Source organism: Anomaloglossus baeobatrachus, chromosome 9 (genome assembly GCF_048569485.1).
Source record: "Anomaloglossus baeobatrachus isolate aAnoBae1 chromosome 9, aAnoBae1.hap1, whole genome shotgun sequence".
Classification (NCBI taxonomy): Eukaryota; Metazoa; Chordata; class Amphibia; order Anura; family Aromobatidae; genus Anomaloglossus; species Anomaloglossus baeobatrachus.
Window position 1 is genome coordinate 147,969,766 of NC_134361.1, and position 20,722 is coordinate 147,990,487.

At 47.8% G+C, this 20,722-nt stretch overlaps 1 protein-coding gene across 1 annotated transcript in view; it reads right to left on the reverse strand.

Moving 5' to 3' along the window:
* Nucleotides 1–20,722, reverse strand: part of TEX11 (testis expressed 11) — a 1,632,405-nt gene that overhangs the window by 810,574 nt on the left and 801,109 nt on the right. The window contains exon 13 of the mRNA XM_075324897.1: nt 536–687. Coding sequence (XP_075181012.1) covers nt 536–687 — 152 coding nt within the window. The remainder of the gene's footprint in view (nt 1–535; nt 688–20,722) is intronic.

Here is a 20,722-nt window from a genome sequence, read left to right on the forward strand (position 1 = left end):
AGTACCTGTGACGACCTGGCTAGTCCAGGGCGCCACAAAGCCTACACTAATTGCAAACTAAGACCTGTATTAGGATAGAATAGTATTTATTTAAATTAGCCCTGAAAAGGTCGGTTGGTTTAATGTTGCAACAGCAGGTACTGTAATGCTATAAAACACTGTCCTTTCTCCAGTAAATACTCTTCCCACACTATTTCTGGGAACACTTCACTGAACATGGCATCACTGGGTCTTATATAGACTTGATGACACTATGCAGCAAACCAATTACAGTAATGCCAGTAACCAACATGGCTACATCATTACCGTGATTAGCAGGCACTCACCGCATGTTTAGTGGCTGAAAAAATGCCGCAAAGTGTGAAGGGCGGGGAATCAAGCATGGCGCCCCGGTACCAAATACACGGTTGAGAATCTAGTGTCTTGAGCTCCAGTGAGCACCAGTGCTTAATTGAGTACCGAGCAATGCCAAGCATGCACGACCATCACTAATTAAAACACAATCACAACTTTTTTTTCCATTTTTTAGCCTTACCTGTGATTAAATCTTCCACTTTCTGTCGTGCAAGAAGTTCTTTCCCCCGCCTTAGCAAAAGTTCAATTTGCAAGAGTAAAGCTTTTCCAATATCAGGAGATTGTTTAAATTGATTACAGATCATTTTGAGGAAATCAAATCCAATGCAATCTCTATAAAAGAATATTAAAAGATTTGTAAATACCAGTTTCTCTTTTTATGAATTGAAAATAGCCAAGAAGAAATCACAACACAAAAAGAACATTGCCTAAATCCCATAATACAATACGTAAGTAAAATAAAATTTAACATGCCTACATTGTTTTTTTAGGTCAATTAGGACAAAACTATTTATATTTGCCAAATGCCAGAATAATGAGAGAGAATATTTTAAGGCATTTTTATTACCTTCTGTAAAGTCAAAAGTTTATCTACATTTCATTTGTATTTGATACCATTGCCCTTAAACTATATGGCTTGGGTCAAACATTTTGGATATCCTTCCACAAGCTTGGGCTCATTCCTCCTGATGGAACTGGTGTAACTGAGCCATGTTTGTCATGACAATGATAAAGGCATAAAGCCGAAACGCGTCTTGTGTGTTTAAAACAGTAGTTATTTTTTCTATCGCTGTCTGAACTGAATTAACTTGTCATATGCTGATACCTGATATTTTTATCAAATTTTTAAAGACTAATATTTTATACTTCATCTACTGCTGAGCTCACTGGATTTGGTCTTTCCTCTTCATTATGACTGTTGGCAAGAGCTACCTGCCATTCAATCCGATGCAGAGCCTCCTCATGAAATAGCAGCATATTTATTGGACTTTTCTGTACAGTAAGCTGGCTTCCTTCTGTCTGTTCATGAGCCATGTTTGTAGGTCGCCTTGCTCACACCTGCCTTTTTAGCTTCGCCCATAAATTTTCATTAGGATTGAAATCAGGGCTCTGATTGCCACTCCAAAGCATTGACTTTGTTATTATGAAGCCACTTTGTAACCAGTTTGGCAGTATGCTTCGGGTCATTGTGTAGCACCCCTGAGACCATCAGGGTGCTACAAGGTTCTGCATCCCCACCAGGATGCAGGGCCTACCCCGTTAGGTACCCAGAACTCCAGTGCTGGTGCAAACAAAAGCCCAGGTTATCCCAGTTTTCCCCAACAATCCCCCATACAATGGTACTTCGCTTGGTTGGGACCATGGATGGCCGCCTAGCGGTGGAGCCACTCCAGTCCACTAGTTGACCAGGTGGGAGGGGCAGACTGTGGAGGAGTAGTCAGACAAGAGTTATAAGTGGAAGTGTGAAGGTGTGACTGAGCAACGTCCTGACTTGGGTTGACGGTTACCTGGTACCCATGAGAGGTGGTTTCCGGTGTAGTACTCTCAGATCTACACACCGACAGGGTACAGGACCCTAGGACAGAAAAGAGCTTCAAGCCACCCTGTTAGCACCTGCACAGCAAAGGGGACTATCAAGGACCTTGCTGACCCTAAAGAATCCAAAGACTCCGTAGCAAAGGGAGAACCAGGAACTGGACCAGAGACTCCAACCCCACAGGGTTCACACTACCATCAGGTGGACAGAGGTGGCCAAACCACAAACTGGGGACCCCCAGTGTCCCATACCACGGGGACCCACTTACCAGAGATAGGTGCAGGGGAAGAAGGTACCAGAAAACCAGACTGGCACTGGGATGAAAGGGACCTGGAGGCGAAACCAGCACGGTGGCTCATTGGTTAGCACTGCAGTCTTGCAGTGCTGGGGTCCTGGGTTCAAATCCCACCAGGACACCATCTGCAAGGAGTTTGTATGTTCTCCCAGTGTTTGCGTGGGTTTCCTCCGGGTACTCCCATTTCCTCCCACACTCCAAAGACATACAGATAGGGACTTTAGATTGTGAGCCCCAATGGGGACAGTGTTCCTGATGTATGTAAAGCGCTGCAGAATATGTTAGCGCTATATAAAAAAGATTTTTTGATTTGAGGTCTTAGGCAACCAGTTAACATCTTGAGAAAAGTGAGTAAAACCAGTTGCACTGAATACCTCTCTGGACTGCTGATGCCCACTGCACCATACACCCGCTGGGCCAATACCCTACTTGCGGAGGGACTACCATACTAGCTGCTCGTATCATCAGCCCCAGTAGAGACATTCTGCAGCGGCGGCTCCCTATATACTTAGCCGCAACACCGCAAGTGGCATCACGAATAACTAATCAAATACATATCCCCTGTAAATAACCTCATTACAAAAAGGGCCCAGGGCACGGAAGTGGGTAACTGCCACCCAGGGGCGTAACTAGGGGGGGCTGGGGGTGCATGTGCCCCGGGCGCAGTGTCAGGGGGGGGGCGCTGTCGGGACCCGCGTGCACCTTTCAGCAAGGACGGTGATGTATGCTGCGGCTGAGTTCAGGGGCCCGCAGGCAGCGCTCATGCCGACAGCTGCAGACTCTTAGATCCACACCTGAATGCAGCCTTCACCGCTGTGTAGGGGTTAAGTTTGTCTGTGGGCGGAGCTAGCACACACCGTGCACTGCCCTGTACTGCCGTCCCACAGATGATGGTAGATGATAGAATGTATGGGCTCCGTCCAGGTATGACTTAATTTGTCATGAAGCTGGTCCCACCCATTACCTGGAAGGAGCCCATACATTCTAGGCTCAACGCACAGAGGAAGAAATGAGCTGCCGAGCTGTATGTTCTGTCACCCACAGTGCTGTATACCCTGCAGAACTGCCTATAATATCCCCCCACCTCAGTGCTATATACCCCCAGAACTGTCTAAAACCCCCCAGTGCTGAATACCCCGCAGAACTGTCTATAATATCCCCCCCACCACAGTGCTATATACCCCCAAAACTGCCTATAACCCCCCAGTGATGTATACCCGCAGATCTGCCTATAATATCCCCCCACCGCAGTGCTATATACCCCCAGAACTGCCTATAACCCCCCAGTGCTGAATACACCACAGAACTGCCTATAATATCCCCCCCACTGCAGTGCTATATACCCCCAGAACTGTCTATAACCCCCCAGTGCTGAATACCCCCGCAGAACTGCCTATAATATCCCCCCCACCACAGTGCTATATACCCCCAGAACTGCCTATAACCCCCCAGTGATGTATATGTGGTGCCCTGGACAAGCCAGGGGCCACAGAGAACAACACCTACACACCCCCGGTCAGGCACACCAAAGTCAGACGAAAACCCTTGTTGCCTCCCTCCAGGGGCTGATGTCCACACCAGGGGGTGGGCCAGGCGGTTGGTCCCGCCCACCGAGGAGTACACAGTCCTGGAGGCGGGAAAAACAGACAGTTTAGAGTTGGAAGTGAAAGTGGTAGGAGGAAAGTGGCAGTAGAGAAGCCTGAAGTTGGTCCGGGTGTGTGGCCCGGACGGATCAGCAAGGTTGGCAGACGGTGGTGACAGTCTGCAGGAGTGGCCTATCGGAGTCTACCGTAAGGTCCGTGGACGGGCGGTGGCCCGGCGGTACCGGACCGGTACGCAAAGAGAAGTCAGCACCATCTGGCAGGGGCTTACGGACCCCGGCAGGGCTAGGAGTCGCCGTGAATTTGCCAAATCCGTTAGCGAAGGGAACCTCCTGGGTTTCCCAGCAGCCAAGTCCCGACAGAAGGCAACCGTCCAACCGAGAGAGGGAAACACAGTCACCGCCAAGGCTAAAGTTCCCAGGGCCAGAGCCTGCAGGCAAAAGGGGCTCCTTCGGCAACCATCCAAGCTGGGGAGCGGGTTACCGGTGGGAACCCATTGGAACCGTACACTACATAGGTGCAGGGAAAGGCAGTCACCATCAACCTGTCGGGAGAAACAACACCGCAGCCGTCTGTGGGACCCGTCCATCCAGCCGTGTGTTTTACCAAGAACTGTGTCCTCATCATTGGCTGAGTGAGTACCAGCGTGCCGTGCGGCACAGCGCTGCCCCCGCGACCTGCACCTCACCCGGCCCCGTAACCCGCCTGCCATCCATCCCTACCCCATCACCGGGCCCCGGGACAACCAACCCCCTACCCATGGAGGGGAGAACTAACATCCAGGCTGCTCCCTGTCATCACTCCCGGAATCCCCCGTCCAGAGCAGCGGTGGTGTCACCAATATCACCACAACCGTGGGTGGCGTCACGGACAATAACCAAATCCCCACCATCCAATCCCCACCCTTTTCACTCACGGGCGAGGAGTGCCGCTCGAGTCCCCGGGATCCGGCCCACCGCTCGAGCCAAAACCGAGCAGCAGCAGCAGCGGCTGGACCCGAGCAGTGGGAGAGTGCAGCATCCCCTCCTCCGCCCGCGACATATACCCCGCAGAACTGCCTATAATATCCCCCCCACTGCAGTGCTAAATACACCCAGAACTGTCTAAACCCCCCAGTGATTTATACCCCGCAGAACTGCCTATAATATCCCTCCAACCGCAGTGCTATATACCCCCAGAACTGTCTATAACCCCCAGTGATTTATACCCCGCAGAACTGCCTATAATATCCCTCCAACCGCAGTGCTATATACCCCCAGAACTGTCTGTAACCCCCCCAGTGCAGAATACCCCACAGAACTGCCTATAATATCCCCCCCACCACAGTGCTATATACCCCGAGAACTGTCTACAACCCCCCAGTGCTGTATACCCCCCAGAACTGTCTGTCCCCTGACCCCAGTGCTGAATAGCACCCCAGAACTGTCTGTTCCCCCATCACAGTGCTGTATACCCCAGAGCTGTTTGTCCCCCACTCCAGTGCTGTATACCCTCAGAATTGTTTGTCCTTCACCTCAGTGCTGTATACCTCCCAGAGCTGTTTGTCTCCCACTCCAGTGCAGTATGTCGCCCACTCTAGTGCAGTATACCACCCAAGAGCTGTATACCCCAGAGCTGTATCTCTCTCCAACCCAGTGCTGTATCCCCCCAGAGTTGTTTGTCCCCCCACTCCAGTGCTGTATACGTGAAGCCCCACAAGTGCAGTGTCGGTGCATTACCTTCAGGGACTCCACTCGGCTGGATCCTGTCACAGGTAGGAAATCTTCTATTTGTCGTGACGCCACTCTCAGAATTGCGGTCAGTGGGGACCGCCACTGCAGATTAAGGGATGCCTGGGGCTGATGGTGGGTGCAGTCAGTTGTAATAGCCTCCTGAGAGTGAGGCAAGCCCCAGGGCCCTGTGTAGGTGTGTAGAACCACAAGGCGCAGAATAACTCCACACAAGCAGAATGTCTTTCAGGGGTTTTACTCACAGTTGATGGCAGGGTGAGTAACCCGGGCGTAGCTGGGATGAACCAGGCTGGAACCAGGTATCCTTCAGGCTGACTGATGATGGTGACTACCGACTCACCTTCCTTAGCCCTTGGTGGTTTGGGGTAACCCCGACTTTTAGTCCCTATGGGGGTCACCCAGGGAAGTAACTGCTCCCCTCGTTTGGTTGCCGTTTGCTTGTCGCCTGGACCAGATCACTCCAGCTGCTTGCCTCCTGTGAACTATGGGCCCTAACTGTGGCTACGTGGCTGCGGCTTTTGGGTGTTGTGGTGTGGGCTTTGAGGGCCCCACACCGGCAGGTTTAGCAAGGAAAGGTGGATCTATCCCCGCTCCGGGATCTGCCGCCCGTTTGGGCCTGGTACTCCCTAGCAGTCTCCTTACTTCCCACTCCGTGCTCTCTCTTTAGCTGAAGATGGATTTCGGGTAGCACTCCTAGGTGACCGTTCTCCCCCGTCGGTAGCCACTGCGCGGGCGCTGTTAGACTGCAACAGCCCCAGGGGTCTGCTCCTGACGTCTGCTCCGAGCTCCCTGGACTCTGCACTGAACCGGCTCACTGCTCCTCCTCTCCTGTTCTTGCCTACGCCACCTAGCAACCAGGCTCTCTTACCACACCCCTTGAGAGGAGATGGAGGCTTTTGGCCCCCTCCACTATTCCAGTGGAGGTGAAGGCTTTTCCCCCTCCTGGGATCCCCAGGGGTCCTCTCAAAGGTACATGTGTGAGACCTGATCACTATGCGCCTGTGTAGTCACACCTCGGTCAGCCTTCTGGATTACCTGTATTGTACTGTCCCCAGCATGGGTGCAGTACTCAGTGGTGCCTGACCAGGTCAGGGGCGCCACATATACCCCCCAGAGCTATATACCTTCTCAGATCTGATTGCCCCCCTCTAGAACTGTATGTCCCCTCTGGAGCGGTATGTCCCCCTCCCATTGCTTTATGTCCCCAGCCTCTCTTGTGATGTATATACAGCAGTGTCAGTGTGCTCTGTGTGTGGCTATGTCTTTTAGTCATGGCCACCAATCAGCGCGGAACAACAACATGCCCAGGTGGAGCTGGATGGAGACAAGCAGGGGAGGTGAGTGAGCCTGCTGCCGGCTTCCCCATATTAATAATATCTGTAATGTGTGTGTCATGTATGATGTGTGTCTGTGTATGTCAGTGTATATGACTGTGTATAGATTTATCTCTGTTTATATGTATTTTTGTGAATTTGTCTTTAAATATGTATATGTATGTATGCCTGTATGTGTACATATTTGTGTATGTGCGTGTCTATGAGGATGGGGCCCATTGAGACTCACCCAGGGCCCACAAAAACCTGGAGCTGGCCCTGCCTGCAGCTGCATTTTGCCGCCCCCGTAGTGGGAGCCGGTTATTCTGAGTCCGGCTGTCAAGGAAAGGGGATAGCATGAGAGGATAGTGTGAAGCCATAGCAAGAAGGGGGAGTGTGATGAGGGGCATAGTATAAGACTGGGCAGTATAAGGGGACATAGTGTAGAGGACAGTGTGACTAATTCTCATCATTAGGCCTCAGTCCCACTTGCGCATTGCTTCCCATGCAAGATCATCAGAGGCAATATGCTAATGACTCTCGTCTCAGGCTCTGCTGTGAGCGTGAGTCGAGTCATGCGACTGTGATCCGATCTTGCGATCAGATCACAGCTGCGGACAAGATGAAGGGAGGGAGTAATTTCCCCCTTCTCCACAGCCTCTCTGCGTACATTGTACTGCACTCTGATTATATCCAAGTGCAGATATTCACACGCTCCCGTAGACTTGTATGGGTGTGTGAGCTGAGAATCTCTGACACTTGCAGCATGCTGCAATTCTTTTCTCATGCCAATATATCATGCAAAATCAATTGCAGATGGACACTCGATATTTTATCAGATTGCACTCGTCCGTGCAAAACACAAGTGGAACTGAGACCTTACTGTAGTTCCTGTATAGTCCGCAGTGTCATGATGACTGTTAACTCCCAAGTATCTACTTAACATTGTTAAAAAGAATCTGTCACCAGGTTGTTGTGCCCCCATCTGAGAGCAGCATAATGTAGAGACAGAGACCCTGATTCCAGTGATGTGTCACTTACTGGGTTTGCTGTCATTTTGATAAAATCATTGTTTTCTCTGCTGCAGATCTAGCAGTTATACAGAGCTGATGAATATGCTGGTCTACCTGGCAGCATGCCAAGCAGTCCTGTAGTGATAATCTACTGCTGATTAAACAGTGATTTTTCCAGGCCATGGACCCAAAATCTCTATGTTTTGTTCCATGAGCCATTTAGTGATCACCTTTGCTTTATGGCAAGGTGCTCCATCATGCTGGAAAAGGCATTGTTGGGCGCCAAACTGCTCTTGGACAGTTGGGAGAAGTTGGTCTTGGAGGACATTCTGGTACCATTCTTTATTCATGGCTGTGTTTTTAGGCAAGACTGTGAGTGAGCCGATTCCCTTGGCTGAGAAGCAACCCCACACATGAATCGTTTCAGGATGCTTAACAGTTGGCATGAGACAAGACTGGTGGTAGCGCTCACCTCTTCTCCTAATAAGCTGTTTTCCAGATGTCCCAAACAATCAAAAAGGGGATTCATCTGAGAAAATGACTTTACCCCAGTCCTCAGCAGTCCACTCCCTGTACCTTTTGCAGAATATCAGTCGGTCCCTGATGTTTTTTCTGTAGAGAAGTGGCTTCTTTGCTGCCCTCCTTGAAACCAGGCCTTGCTCAAGCAGTTTCCGCCTCACAGTGCGTGCAGAAGCACTCACACCAGCCTGCTGCCATTGCTGAGCTAGCTCGGCACTGCTGGTAGTCCGATCCCGCAGCTGAAACAGTTTTAAGATACGATCCTGGTGTTTGCTGGTCCTTCTTGGGCGCCCTAGAGCCTTTTTGGCAACAATGGAAGCTCTCTCCTTGAAGTTCTTGATGATACGATAGATTATTGACTGAGGTGCAATCTTTATAGCTGCAATACTCTTCCCTGTTAGGCCATTTTTGTGCAGAGCAATGATGGCTGTACGTGTTTCTTTAGAGATAACCATGGTTAACTGAAGAGAAACAATGATACCAAGCACCAGCCTCCTTTTAAAGTGTCCAGTGGTGTCATTCTTACTTAATCATGACTGATTGATCGCCAGCCCTGTCCTCATCAACACCCACACCTGTGTTAATGGAACAATCACTAAAACAATGTCAGCTGCTCCTTTTAAGGCAGGAATGCAATGATGTTGAAACGTGTTTTGGGGGTTCAAGTTCATTTTCTTAGCCAATATTGACTTTGCAAGTAATTGCTGTTAAGCTGATCACTCTTTATGACATTCTGGAGTATATGCAAATTGCCATTAGAAAAACTTAAACAGTAGACTTTGTAAAAATTAATATTTGTAGCATTCTCAAAACTTTTGGCCATGACTGTACAATTGATGTACCATGCTTGTGGTTCTGATGTATTTCTCTACTGAAGAAGGTTTTGATGCTGTTTCTGAACTGGTGGGGTTATATTGATGTATTTCTGTACTTCTGGTGGTTGTGATACTGTGTTTCTGTATTGATGGGGGTTCTAATTATGTATTTCTGTACCTCTGGTGGTTCTGATGCTGTTACTAGTTTTGATCCTGTACACAAGTAGCAATACATACATTATGAGATTGGACCACCCCTTTACTTAGAATTCGGCTATACTGCTTAATTTTAGAAGTAAAGTCTTGTCCAGGTTTGAGATGAAAGTTTCTAATCTCTCTAGGTGACTGCAGGCTTCTGAATTCTCACAGCGCTTGCACATTTTTAGTATTCTCCGGTGCCAGTGGCGGGAGTGGATGGTCATGTGAGCGCAAGTATGAGATTCTTATATTTCTGGCTACATTATGATTTCACGTGTCCGGCCTTATTCAATTCATTTTTATTGGCACGTGACCATATGTATGTAAATCGCATACTTGCAGTTTCGTGACCTCTCACTGCCGGCACCAGAGAATCCTGACAGTGTGCAGTGTGAGAATTCAGAAGTCTGCAGTCACAGAGTGACACAGAGTGACTGCAGATTTTTATATCAAACCTGGAGAAGCCCTTTACGTAAAAAAAAAAAAATTAAACAGTTTAACACAATCCTAGCAGCATGTAATATACTCCCTGTCAGGATTCAGCTCAGCTTCTGGTTCTAGTAGTCATCATATGGCCCCTCCACTCATATATGAGTTTCATACCTACATGTGACAATTAGCTTTTCTTCCTACGTTTCTCTTTGAACATCAGGTGAATTATTAAGAGCAGCTCATCATCATGTGACTAAGTGTGCAAATCACATATGAATAATTGGTCACATGGGGGGGCGCCAAACTGAATTCTTGCCCCGGGTGCTGGAAAGCCTAGATACACCTCTGCGGCCACCATCGTGACCGCTCCGGGATGTACACTACCCGGAACAGAGTACCCTATATCCCTGAGTGCTACAATTGTCCATTTACAAGACTCCTTTTCGTCCAAGCTTTAAATTCCTGGCTTACGTCTTGAGATGCCACTTCAGTATTGCCACATAATCTTTTTTCATGATGACATTATTTTGTGAAGTTCACCAGTCCCTCCTGCAGCAAAACAACCCCACAACATGATGTTGCCACCATCGTGTTTCACAATTGGGATGGTGTTCTTAAGCTTCAAAGCTTCTCCTTTTTTTAATTTTAGTTTCGTCAGCCCACAGGACTTGTCTCCAAAAATTAAGGTCTTTGTTCCTGTGTGCATTTGCAAACATTAACCTGGCTTTATTTATAGGTTTCTTTTGGAGTAATTGCTTCTTCCTGGCCTTTCACCTTATGTTGATACAGTACTCGTTTCACTGAGGATAACGACAATCTTACCAGCTTCCGCCAGTATCTTCACAAGGTGTTTTGCTTTTGATCTTGGGTTGACATGCACATGTCTGACCAAAGCACATTTATCTCTGGTACACAGAACCAGTCTCCTTCCTGAGTGGTATGATAGGTTGAAAATCCCATCTTGTTTGTACTTGCATATAATTGTTTGTACAGATGAATGAGGCACCTTCAGGTATCTGGAAATTGCACCCAAGAATGAACCAAACTTTTGCAAGTCCACAATTCTCTTCCTGAGATCTTGGCTGATTGCTTTTGATTTTCCGATAATGCTACACAAAAAAGTGTTTTAGGTGTGCATTAAAATACAGCCACAGGTCTGTCTTTAAAGGGGTGATTCACCTATATTCATTAATGGCCACAACATTATTATGTTGAGAAACAAGGTTTCTCTCAAATACCTTGTGTGGCCAATAGTGCCTGTGAGCAGTGCTATTGCAGTCCGCTCTTAGCCTGACCCCCAGGCTCCGTGACTTCAGGGATCCGGTGATGTCACGTCAAATTCCTGCTCACCTGACTACCGCGGTCGGCCCCAGTCTCCGTGAGTTACTGGGCTGAGGGTGGAGTTTCCCTGCTCATTGCAGCCCAGTGTCACAGCAAAGTACCTCCCTACTCACTCCTCCTTCGCTGCAGAGCGCACAAGTAGGAGAGATGCTGGGCTGTGATGAGCAGTGAAACTCTACCCACAGCCCAGTCACTCGAAGACTCGGGCCAGCTGCGGTAATGTCAGGTGAGCAGTCAGTTGATGTGACATCACCAGGTCCTCGAGGTCACAGAGCCCGAAAGTCAGGCGATGGGGAACAGCGGACTGCAATAGCGCCACTCACAGGCACTATTGGCAACACAAGGTATTTGACAGAAAGCTTGTTTCTCAACATATCGTTGTGGCCAATAATAAATATGGGTGAACCACTTTGACTAAGATGTTGCCAATAAACCTTTCAGAAGCTTCCAAGGACATGACATTATCATATGCAGTGTTCCATATTGTTTAAAGGCATAGTATTCTTACTGTATTTAAACTTTTGACTTTGCAGAAAGTAATAAAAATGCCTTAATACTTTCTCCTCATTATTCTGGCATTTGGCAAATATAAATAATTTAGGTAATCCTAATTGACCTAAAACAGGAAAGGTTTATTCTGATTGCATGTAAAATAGTGAGAAAAATATACAGATGTGTCTTTTAGCTAGTGTATATAAACTTCTGGCTTCAACTGAATCTATTTTAATTCTAAAGTCAGAACAGGAGTGCACTCAGTTACATAGTGGTTTTTCAAAGGAAGACGTTGAAATATGTTGAGAGAAACTGCCAGTCCTCTCAATCCAGGGTATTGTCTCTTCATAACTTCTCAGCAGCGCAGTGACTACCACACTGGTTCTTTGGTTCTCTTCCATTGAGAACATGTTGTGGGTAGTGATGAGTGGACCCAGACTGTAAAAGTTCAGATCCGCATGGGTTAAAAAAAAAAAAAACGAACACCAACCCCAGGCCCGGAGTTCTCAGGAAACTCCAGGTAACAATCCAGATCCAGCCACCCATGTAATAAAAAAAAAAAAAAAAAAAAAAAAAAAAAACAACAAGAAAATAAGAATAAAACAAGCGCTATATACTTACCAAGCCTCTCGTGCAGCCTTTACCCTGCTTCTGGGGCTGCTCATTATCCCTCATGCAGTCAGACAGTGCCCACAGTGTGACAACATGTCTGACTGCAACCAATCACAGACACTGTGCACCGATAGGTTGGTGTAAAAATAAATAAATTGGCGTGGGGTCACCCCATATTGTGATACCTAGCACAGATAAAGCATACATCTACAGGCTGCAGCCCCCAGCCGTATTCGTTATCTTGGCTGTGTATCAAAATAAGAGGAACCGCATACAGCTGTTTTTTAATTATTAAAATAAATCTATTTAAAACAGCATGTGGTCCCCCCAATTTTGATATCCCGCCATGATAGGCTGAGGAGATCCATGGTTATTGGGGCCCCCAAGCCTAAAAATAGCAGCCTGCAGCCACCCAGGATTGATCCTTTAACTTTACTTGACTCATCTTGATTGCCCTTGTGCAGTGGCAATTGGGGCAATAAGGAGTTAATGAGCGCTTTCTGCTGCCACTAAGACCTACATTAGTAACGAGAGGCATCTATGAGACTCCTCATTTCTAATCTGTAAGTTTAACCCCTTCACGACCATGGACGGATATATCCATCATGGAGCGTGTCCCGTTAAGCCCCGCCCTCTGCCGCAGGCAGGCGGCGGCGGTCGGCACACATATCAGCTGTTTTCAACAGCTGACATGTGTGCCTGCTAGCCGCGGGTGGAATCGCTTCCACCCGCGGCCATTAACCCCTTAAATCTTGCTGCCAAAGTCTGGCAGCAAGATCTAAATGCGCGCGGCCATGTTTTTTACTTGCCGCCGCCCCCACCGGAAGTCACGTGCGTGATCACGTGACTATCGGTGGTTGCCATCGTAGCACAGGGTCATGTGATGACACCTGCAGCTATGATGTTTCACTTTCGTTTTCCCTCGGCACAGAGCAGAGAGAAAAAGAAAGTGACTGAATCTGCTGATTACAGCTGTATAGCTGTGATCAGCAGATAGATAAGAGCGATCGGATTGCTGATCGCTATAGCCCCCTAGGGGGACTAGTAAAATTAAAAAAAAAAAAAAAGTAAAAAAAAAAAGTTTTAAAATATAAAAAAAAACACAAAACCTAAAAGTTCAAATCACCCCCCTTTCCCCCCATTGAAAATTAAAGGGTTAAAAAATAAATAAATATACACATTTGGTATCGCCGCGTTTAGAAATGCCCGATCTATCAAAATATAAAATCAATTAATCTGATTGGTAAACTGCGTAGTGGCAAAAAAATTCCAAACGCGAAAATTACGTTTTTTGGTCGCCGCAAGTTTTACGCAAAATGCAATAACAGGCATCAAAACGTAGCATCTGCGCAAAAATGGTACCATTAGAAACGACAGCTCGAGACGCAAAAAATAAGCCATCACTGAGCCATAGATCCCAAAAAATAAGAACGCTACGTGTTTCAGAAAATGGCGCAAAACGTGCGCCACTTTTATTGGACAAACTTGTGAAATTTTTTTAACCCCTTAGATACAAGTAAACCTATACATGTTTGGTGTCTACAAACTCGCACCGACCTCAGGCATCATACCCACACATCAGTTTTACCATATAGTGAACACCGTGAATAAAACATCCCAAAAACTATTGTGCCATCACACTTTTTTTGCAATTTTTCAGCATTTGGAATTTTTTTGCTGTTTTCCAGTACACCATATGGTAAAACTTATGGTTTCATTTAAAAGTACAACTTGTCCCGCAAAAAACAAGCCCTCATATGGCAAGATTGACGGAAAAATAAAAAAAGTTACGGCTCTCGGAAGAAGGGGAGCAAAAAACAAAAACGCAATAACGGAAAGTGCCCCGGGGCTGAAGGGGTTAAAGAAATAAACCCAAAAACCCCAAAAATCCTTTATTTGAAATAAAATACGAAAAAATACCCTTTTTTACCCCCAAAACATAGAGGTCCTACTTAATCCACACGAGAAGCCATGATTATTCCAGCTCTGCTACATCTGAAGTGATAGTACACGGGCATAGAATATGACTGCCCACTGTGATGTTCAGGCAGAGACTGAGCCACAGCAATGAGCGGTGACATCACTCAGGTTATTTTGCAAACACAACTGGATGTTCTCATGGCCCTCCACCTATGATCGCAGGTAACCTGACCTCAGGTGACCTCATTGAACTGAATGACCTTACCTCAGGTCACTGAATTCCCAGACCTTCATCTCCTTAGTGAAAACCATGGTTTTTGCCAAGAGATGTATATTTGGTGCTGAAATTTTTACACCATATTCCTACACCCAATCTACACCTGGTAATGAAAAAAAAAAATCATCAAAACACCATGCAGGTTTGATGCAACAGTGATGCAATTTTTTGCCAGGAGGTGCAGATTGGGTGCAGGAATATGGTATACAAATTTCAGCACCAAATCTGTATCTCTTGGTAAAAAAAATGCACAAAAATGGTTTTGATGCCGTCTTGTCATGGCTTTCTGCCAGGAGGTATAAATTGAGTGCTGAAAAGGCTCGTTGAGTGTTAAAAGCAGTGCATACGGATGAAGATAATGAGCGACCTCGGAGGTAGAGTGAACAGCCCCGTAAGCAATGTACAGCTGCTCGAGAGACTCTAAAAATCGCCTACTCCAATCATCCTGTCCCTTTCACCATTTTTACGCAGCTAATTCAAGTCCCCATAGATTTATATTGGGCTTAGCGTTCAGGCAGATATCCGGGATCAATTCCGGTCCCAAACTTTTTTGTTTTGCTTTTTTTTTAAACCCTGTTGGACCTGCCAATCCCGAGTATTTGTGGGTCTGCTTATCACTAGTTGTGGGTTCACAGCAACAGCTTTTAAATGCAAATGCCACACCTGGAATCAGCTCTAAACCTTTTACCTGCTTAAATGATGAAGGATTAACAAGGAAATATCCCATGCAGCCCATTAAAGAGCTTTTGATATGATTGCCCAATTACTTCAGGTCCCTTGAAAAAGAGGCAATTACATTATAAAGAGCTATAATTCCTAGACCCTTACTCTAAATAGGATGTGAATATTCTCAAACTAAAGCTGAGAGTCGGCACTTTAAGCCCATATTAACTATATAACCATCATGAATATGTTTTGGTAAACAGCTAAAATGCCAAAATTTGTGTCATTGTCCAAATATTTCTGGACCTAACTAGTTTCGTATGAGCTGCAAAAATAGAAACACTATTAATTCATCTTCTATAACCAATAAATAATCTAAATAATAACAACCTGCACTGAAACTTGGGGTACGCCCAGGGGCGTAGATAGAAATCATGGGGCCCTATAGCAAAAGTCTGAATGGGGCCCCCCCCATCCCCGATAAAAAAAAATTACAATAAAATATCAACATAATCATTATACATGTTACTGAGGGTGGCTTATAGTCAGAAATAAAACATACTACATAATGTTACTGAACAACACCCACCATACCAAGGCCAATACATTGCAAAATAATCCCACCACTCCATAACCATGACCACACACAGTCTGAATATAACCACCTAAAGAGTAGGAAAAAAGCTCTACATGTAAATATGTGCACAGCAGGAATTAGATATACCAATAAACCTTAAAATATGAAACTTTGTTAAGTGCCAAACACAACAAGATTAAAAACATTTAAATGAAAAAAAAGGCCCCTAAAGCTTTAATATAGCACATAGTTGCCATAGGCAATAGCCACAATGGACAATACAGTTATACAGTATAGACCCCTACAGTGATAAAATGTAGCAGCAGAAAACACATCACTGCCCTACTGCAGAGGCTTTCTTCATCGTCTCAGCAGAATCCCCCCCAAAAAAAAACCCTTTTTCCAAACCGCTAATAAAAACAACACCCTTCTTTGGATAAATTGGCCAAATCGGCCCGGTTTATTAACAAACATTATAACAGATAAATAACCATAAATAACCATTTTACCAATGCAAGGGTGGTTCTTGGAGCCCCAAAACCTGGCGGACACCAAATATTGTTACCAAACCATCCGGCATATTTTGCCCCCAGCCACAACCACAAGCTCGGGGGCACGACCTTTGCCGGAAAACCGTGTCCCTAACCGACACAGGGGACCCCACCCCTGGAGAGCCCCCCCAAGTCCGCCAGGCAATTACCATACCAGAATAAACAAAGGGGGGTGGTCCCCCATCTATCCGATGTACCACCCCCCACCCCGAATTTCCACCGACTCCAAGAACCCCCCTCGCCACCGCCACCACGAGCATTACCTGACACCTCATAATGCGAGTCACCCCACCAAGACGAGTGCCCGCTCCACTCCTTCCTGAATGCTCAAGGCCCATAAATCAATACCCACGGCAGTCAGGTGCACACCATCTGATCGCCAAAAATTCCCCTCCCCCGACTCCAAGTCCCTGTGCCGAACCACAACTCCTCCATTCCTGGCCACAAAATTCCCAACCACCCTGTTGACCTTTATTCTGGTCTTGTCCTCCAGGGACCGAGCCCCCCGCCAAACCTTTCTGGGAACAATGTCTGACCAAACCACCCTCAGGTTAGGGCAAACTGACCAAAGGCGGAGCAGGTCGTACCGTATATCCTGAATCAACTCCCGACAGGGGCGGGCCCCTAAATAGTTTCCCCCAATGTGCAACACCAGCACATCTGGGGTGCGATCCAATCGAGCGAACCGGTGAAAATCAACCAACACCTGCTGCCAGCGCATGCCCCTCACCCCGATCCAACGTACGATTACCTCATCTCTGGACCAACCCAACTGCCGACCATTGCACCGCACATCAGCTCTCAGTGCCCCCCAATAAACAAATGAATGGCCGAAAATCCAGACCAGGGGAACACCACCTATAGAAGGAAACAAAACAAGAAAAAAGAGGGGGGCGGGGTACAACAACCGCAAATCAGACACACTCCAGTAACTACCATTAACTTTAGAACAACATTAGAAGGTTGTTTTTTTTTTTTGTTTTTTTTTAAATACACCACTAGACCAGACTAGCCCCGACTTTTACAACAAATGGGGGTGGACGTACAGCCTGAACCTCCTCGACTCCCACCTGCCTATCCTCTTCACTGTCTCCGCTGGAAGCCCCCACCTGTCGGCCTCCGTCGCCGCCCCAATGCGAAAAGAGTGGGATGAAAACTTGTCCGCCTCCAACCCCAACCTCTCCAGGCATTTCCGAAAGACTGCATCAAACTGATACCTGGACAAAAACGATCCTTCCTGATGCTTCAACAAAGGGCCCAGGCCCCAATTCTAAATACTGTTTAAAACAAGAGACAGGGCACATCAAGGACCCCGCCAATGCCCATAAAGTGACCCTTCTTCCACGACCAAGTTGATCCAAAATTCCACAGAGTCTCCTAGGTCAGCTGTGTCTTCTCCCAAAACACCCCCCCACGGGATGATGCTGGGGACACCAATTCGCCTATCCTCATAGCTCCGAAGAAAGCCCAGGAAAACGCCAACCGAAACCAAACCAATTCAAAATAGGAAACACACACTCGCTCCAGCTGAACACCCAGATCTTCCAGCAGCTGGAATGACACTGGCCTCCGACTGTCCAGTCTATGAAGCCCCTTCCTCAAGCCCCTCACAGCTTGTCGAACCAAAAAATTCTTTGTTATGTCAACAACCCCCCGCAATTTACAACCAAACGCAACCCCCGCCATAAACCGATTAATCCTGGAAAAAGACCACTGACCTGAAGCCATCCGGCACATCAAACAAAGCAAAGCACCTACAGAATCCTCGGCAGACTCCCCCGCCCCAAATTCCTGCCTCCAATTTGTCCATTCCATCCAAGCTGCTTCATACGCAACCCACGTGCCAGGGGCCAATGATGCTCTGATTAACGAACTCGCCTCTCGAACACCAATTCCAAGAGTTCCGCCAGCCAGATGCTGCCAGCGGACTCTGCTTCCGGTGCCAGGCTCCAAAAACGATCCCACTGCAAGTGAGAAAGGGAATCAGCAATGGAGTTCTCAACCCCCGGTACATGCACTGCCACAACCCATGCATTAAGACAAAGGCACCGCAACACAAAGTACCGCAACAAGCGGACCACCGGAGGCGACGCGCCCGACAGGTTATTAATTGCCATGACCACCGACATATCACAGTGAAAACGAATTTGTCGGTTGCTGAAATGCTCTCCCCACACGGACACTACCACCACAATTGGAAAAAACCTCCAACAATGTCAAATTCCGTGTAAACCCTGCTTCATGCCAAGCCGCTGGCCACTCTCCCACGCACCATCTGCCGCCGAAGTAAGCTCCAAAGCCCTTACCCCCCCCCCGCTGCATCTGTGAAGAGCTCACAATCAAAATCATCTAAGACTTCCGCAATCATTAGCGACCGGCCATTGTACTTCTCTAAAAAACTGCCCCATACCGCCAAATCCTCCCTAAGGTCCCGAGTCAACCTTATTCAATGCCTTGGGGACCGCGCCCTGGCAGTCGCCGACGCCAACCTTTGTGAGAAAACCCGGCTCATGGGCATGATGCGGCAAGCAAAAGTAAGCTTGCCCAACAAAGACTGGAGGTCCCTCAACTGAATTTTTTTTAAGACCAACAGCCGATCCCACCTCTGCCCGCAAAGCTGAGATCTTTTCTTCAGGCAGCCTGCACTCCATCAACACAGTATCAATAGTGATACCCAAAAAATTCAGACAAGTACACGGGCCTTCCGTCTTATCCTGAGCCAAGGGGACCCCGAACCGGCCAGACAACCACTCCATAGTCCCCAACAACGTCTGACACACTGCCGACTCAGCGGGGCCGATAAACAAAAAAATCGTCAAGATAATGAATCGCCGACGAGAGCTGCGCCACATCACACACTGCCCATTCTAAAAAAGAACTGAACGCTTCAAAATAAGCGCAAGAAATGGAACACCCCATTGGTAAACAACGATCAACAAAATAGAAACCGTCCCAAAAACATCCCAACAGATGCATGCTCTCATGATGCACCGGCAGCAAGCGGAATGCCGATTCGATGTCTGTCTTTGCTAGCAATGCTCCCCTACCACATTTCCGAACCCAGCTGACGGCTGCGTCAAATGAGGTATAAACCACCGAGCAAATTTCTGGGTCAATGCCGTCATTCACCGACAAACCCTTGGGGAACGACAAATGCTGAATGAGCCGAAATTTGTTCAGCTCCTTCTTTGGGACGACCCCTAACGGAGATACTACCAGATTAGGAATGGGGGGGAGCAAACGGACCCGCCATCCGCCCACAAGCAACCTCCCCAAAAAGCTTTTTAGTCACAACCTCTGGGTGTCGCCGCGCCGACAACAAATTCTTTAACTGAAACGGAACAACATGAGGAGGGGGGGGGGATCCTGAAACGAACACGAAATCCGTCCTCCAACAATACTGCCTTATCCCGCTTAGGGTATCTATCTACATAAGGGGCCATCTCGTGAAGCCTCACCGGGCTCTCCCCCTTTTCCAGGATCTCCCCCTGCCTTGGGCCTTCCCTTCTTAAAGCAACGAGCCGCTCCATGGGAGGAACCTCCACAATCGGAACACTGATGCTTAAACTTGCAGGAGTTTCCAAACTTGCACTGGCTGTCGTTAAACTGCCAGCACACCCCTGCCTTAGCTCCAACACCCCCTGCCTGGGTCCCCGCTCCCCCAAGTAGTATGTTGGCCGGCCGACCCGGCCCCCCCGTGAAAGGGCTGACCATAGCGAGCCGGTGCCATGACTTTCAACCATAAACCAATATCCTTCTGATCCCAACGGATACTGGGCCGCACAGCTTTCCGCTGCCTAAATTGTTCATCGTACCACAACCAAGTCTGCCCACCATAAATCCTATGAGCTTCCGCTATAGCATCCATGTAGCAGAATAGCCCAGAACAATTATCCGGCGCCTTTTCGCCAATGACGCTAGCTAGGATCGCAAAAGCCTGCAACCAGTTAACAAACGTTTGAGGGATCAACCGCCACCTCCGCTTTTCTTCCTCCTCCTTCTTTCTCTTATCTAAATTAAACTTCTCCAAAGGAAGGAGGGAAAAAAATCTCCACGTATTCATCCTTCCAAATCTTCTCCTTCACTTCCTTCTTTAAATGCGCCCCCAGAGGGCGCTCAAAGCAAACGTACACCTCCCCTCTGGCCCTATCATCCAAAATAATCCTATCTCCTTCCTTATCCTTCTTTTGCCCGGGATCCGCCACACCATCCCCAGCAACCACCTCGCTCTCCGCCGGTACCACAACCACGGCCGATGCTGCCGCCCCAGAACCCGGCACCCACGCTGGGACAGGGGACCCGGTAACCCCCTGACTCGCCCTATCCAACTGCGCCAACAAATCACGCACACCCTTCAAAACATTGTTCAGACCACCGACATCAAACCCCGCCGCGCTTGGCCCCGCGACCCCCAGACCCCCCATGACGCCCTGCGCCTGGCCACCGCTCACTCCCGGGGAAACTAAACTAGGTGGGGAAGTA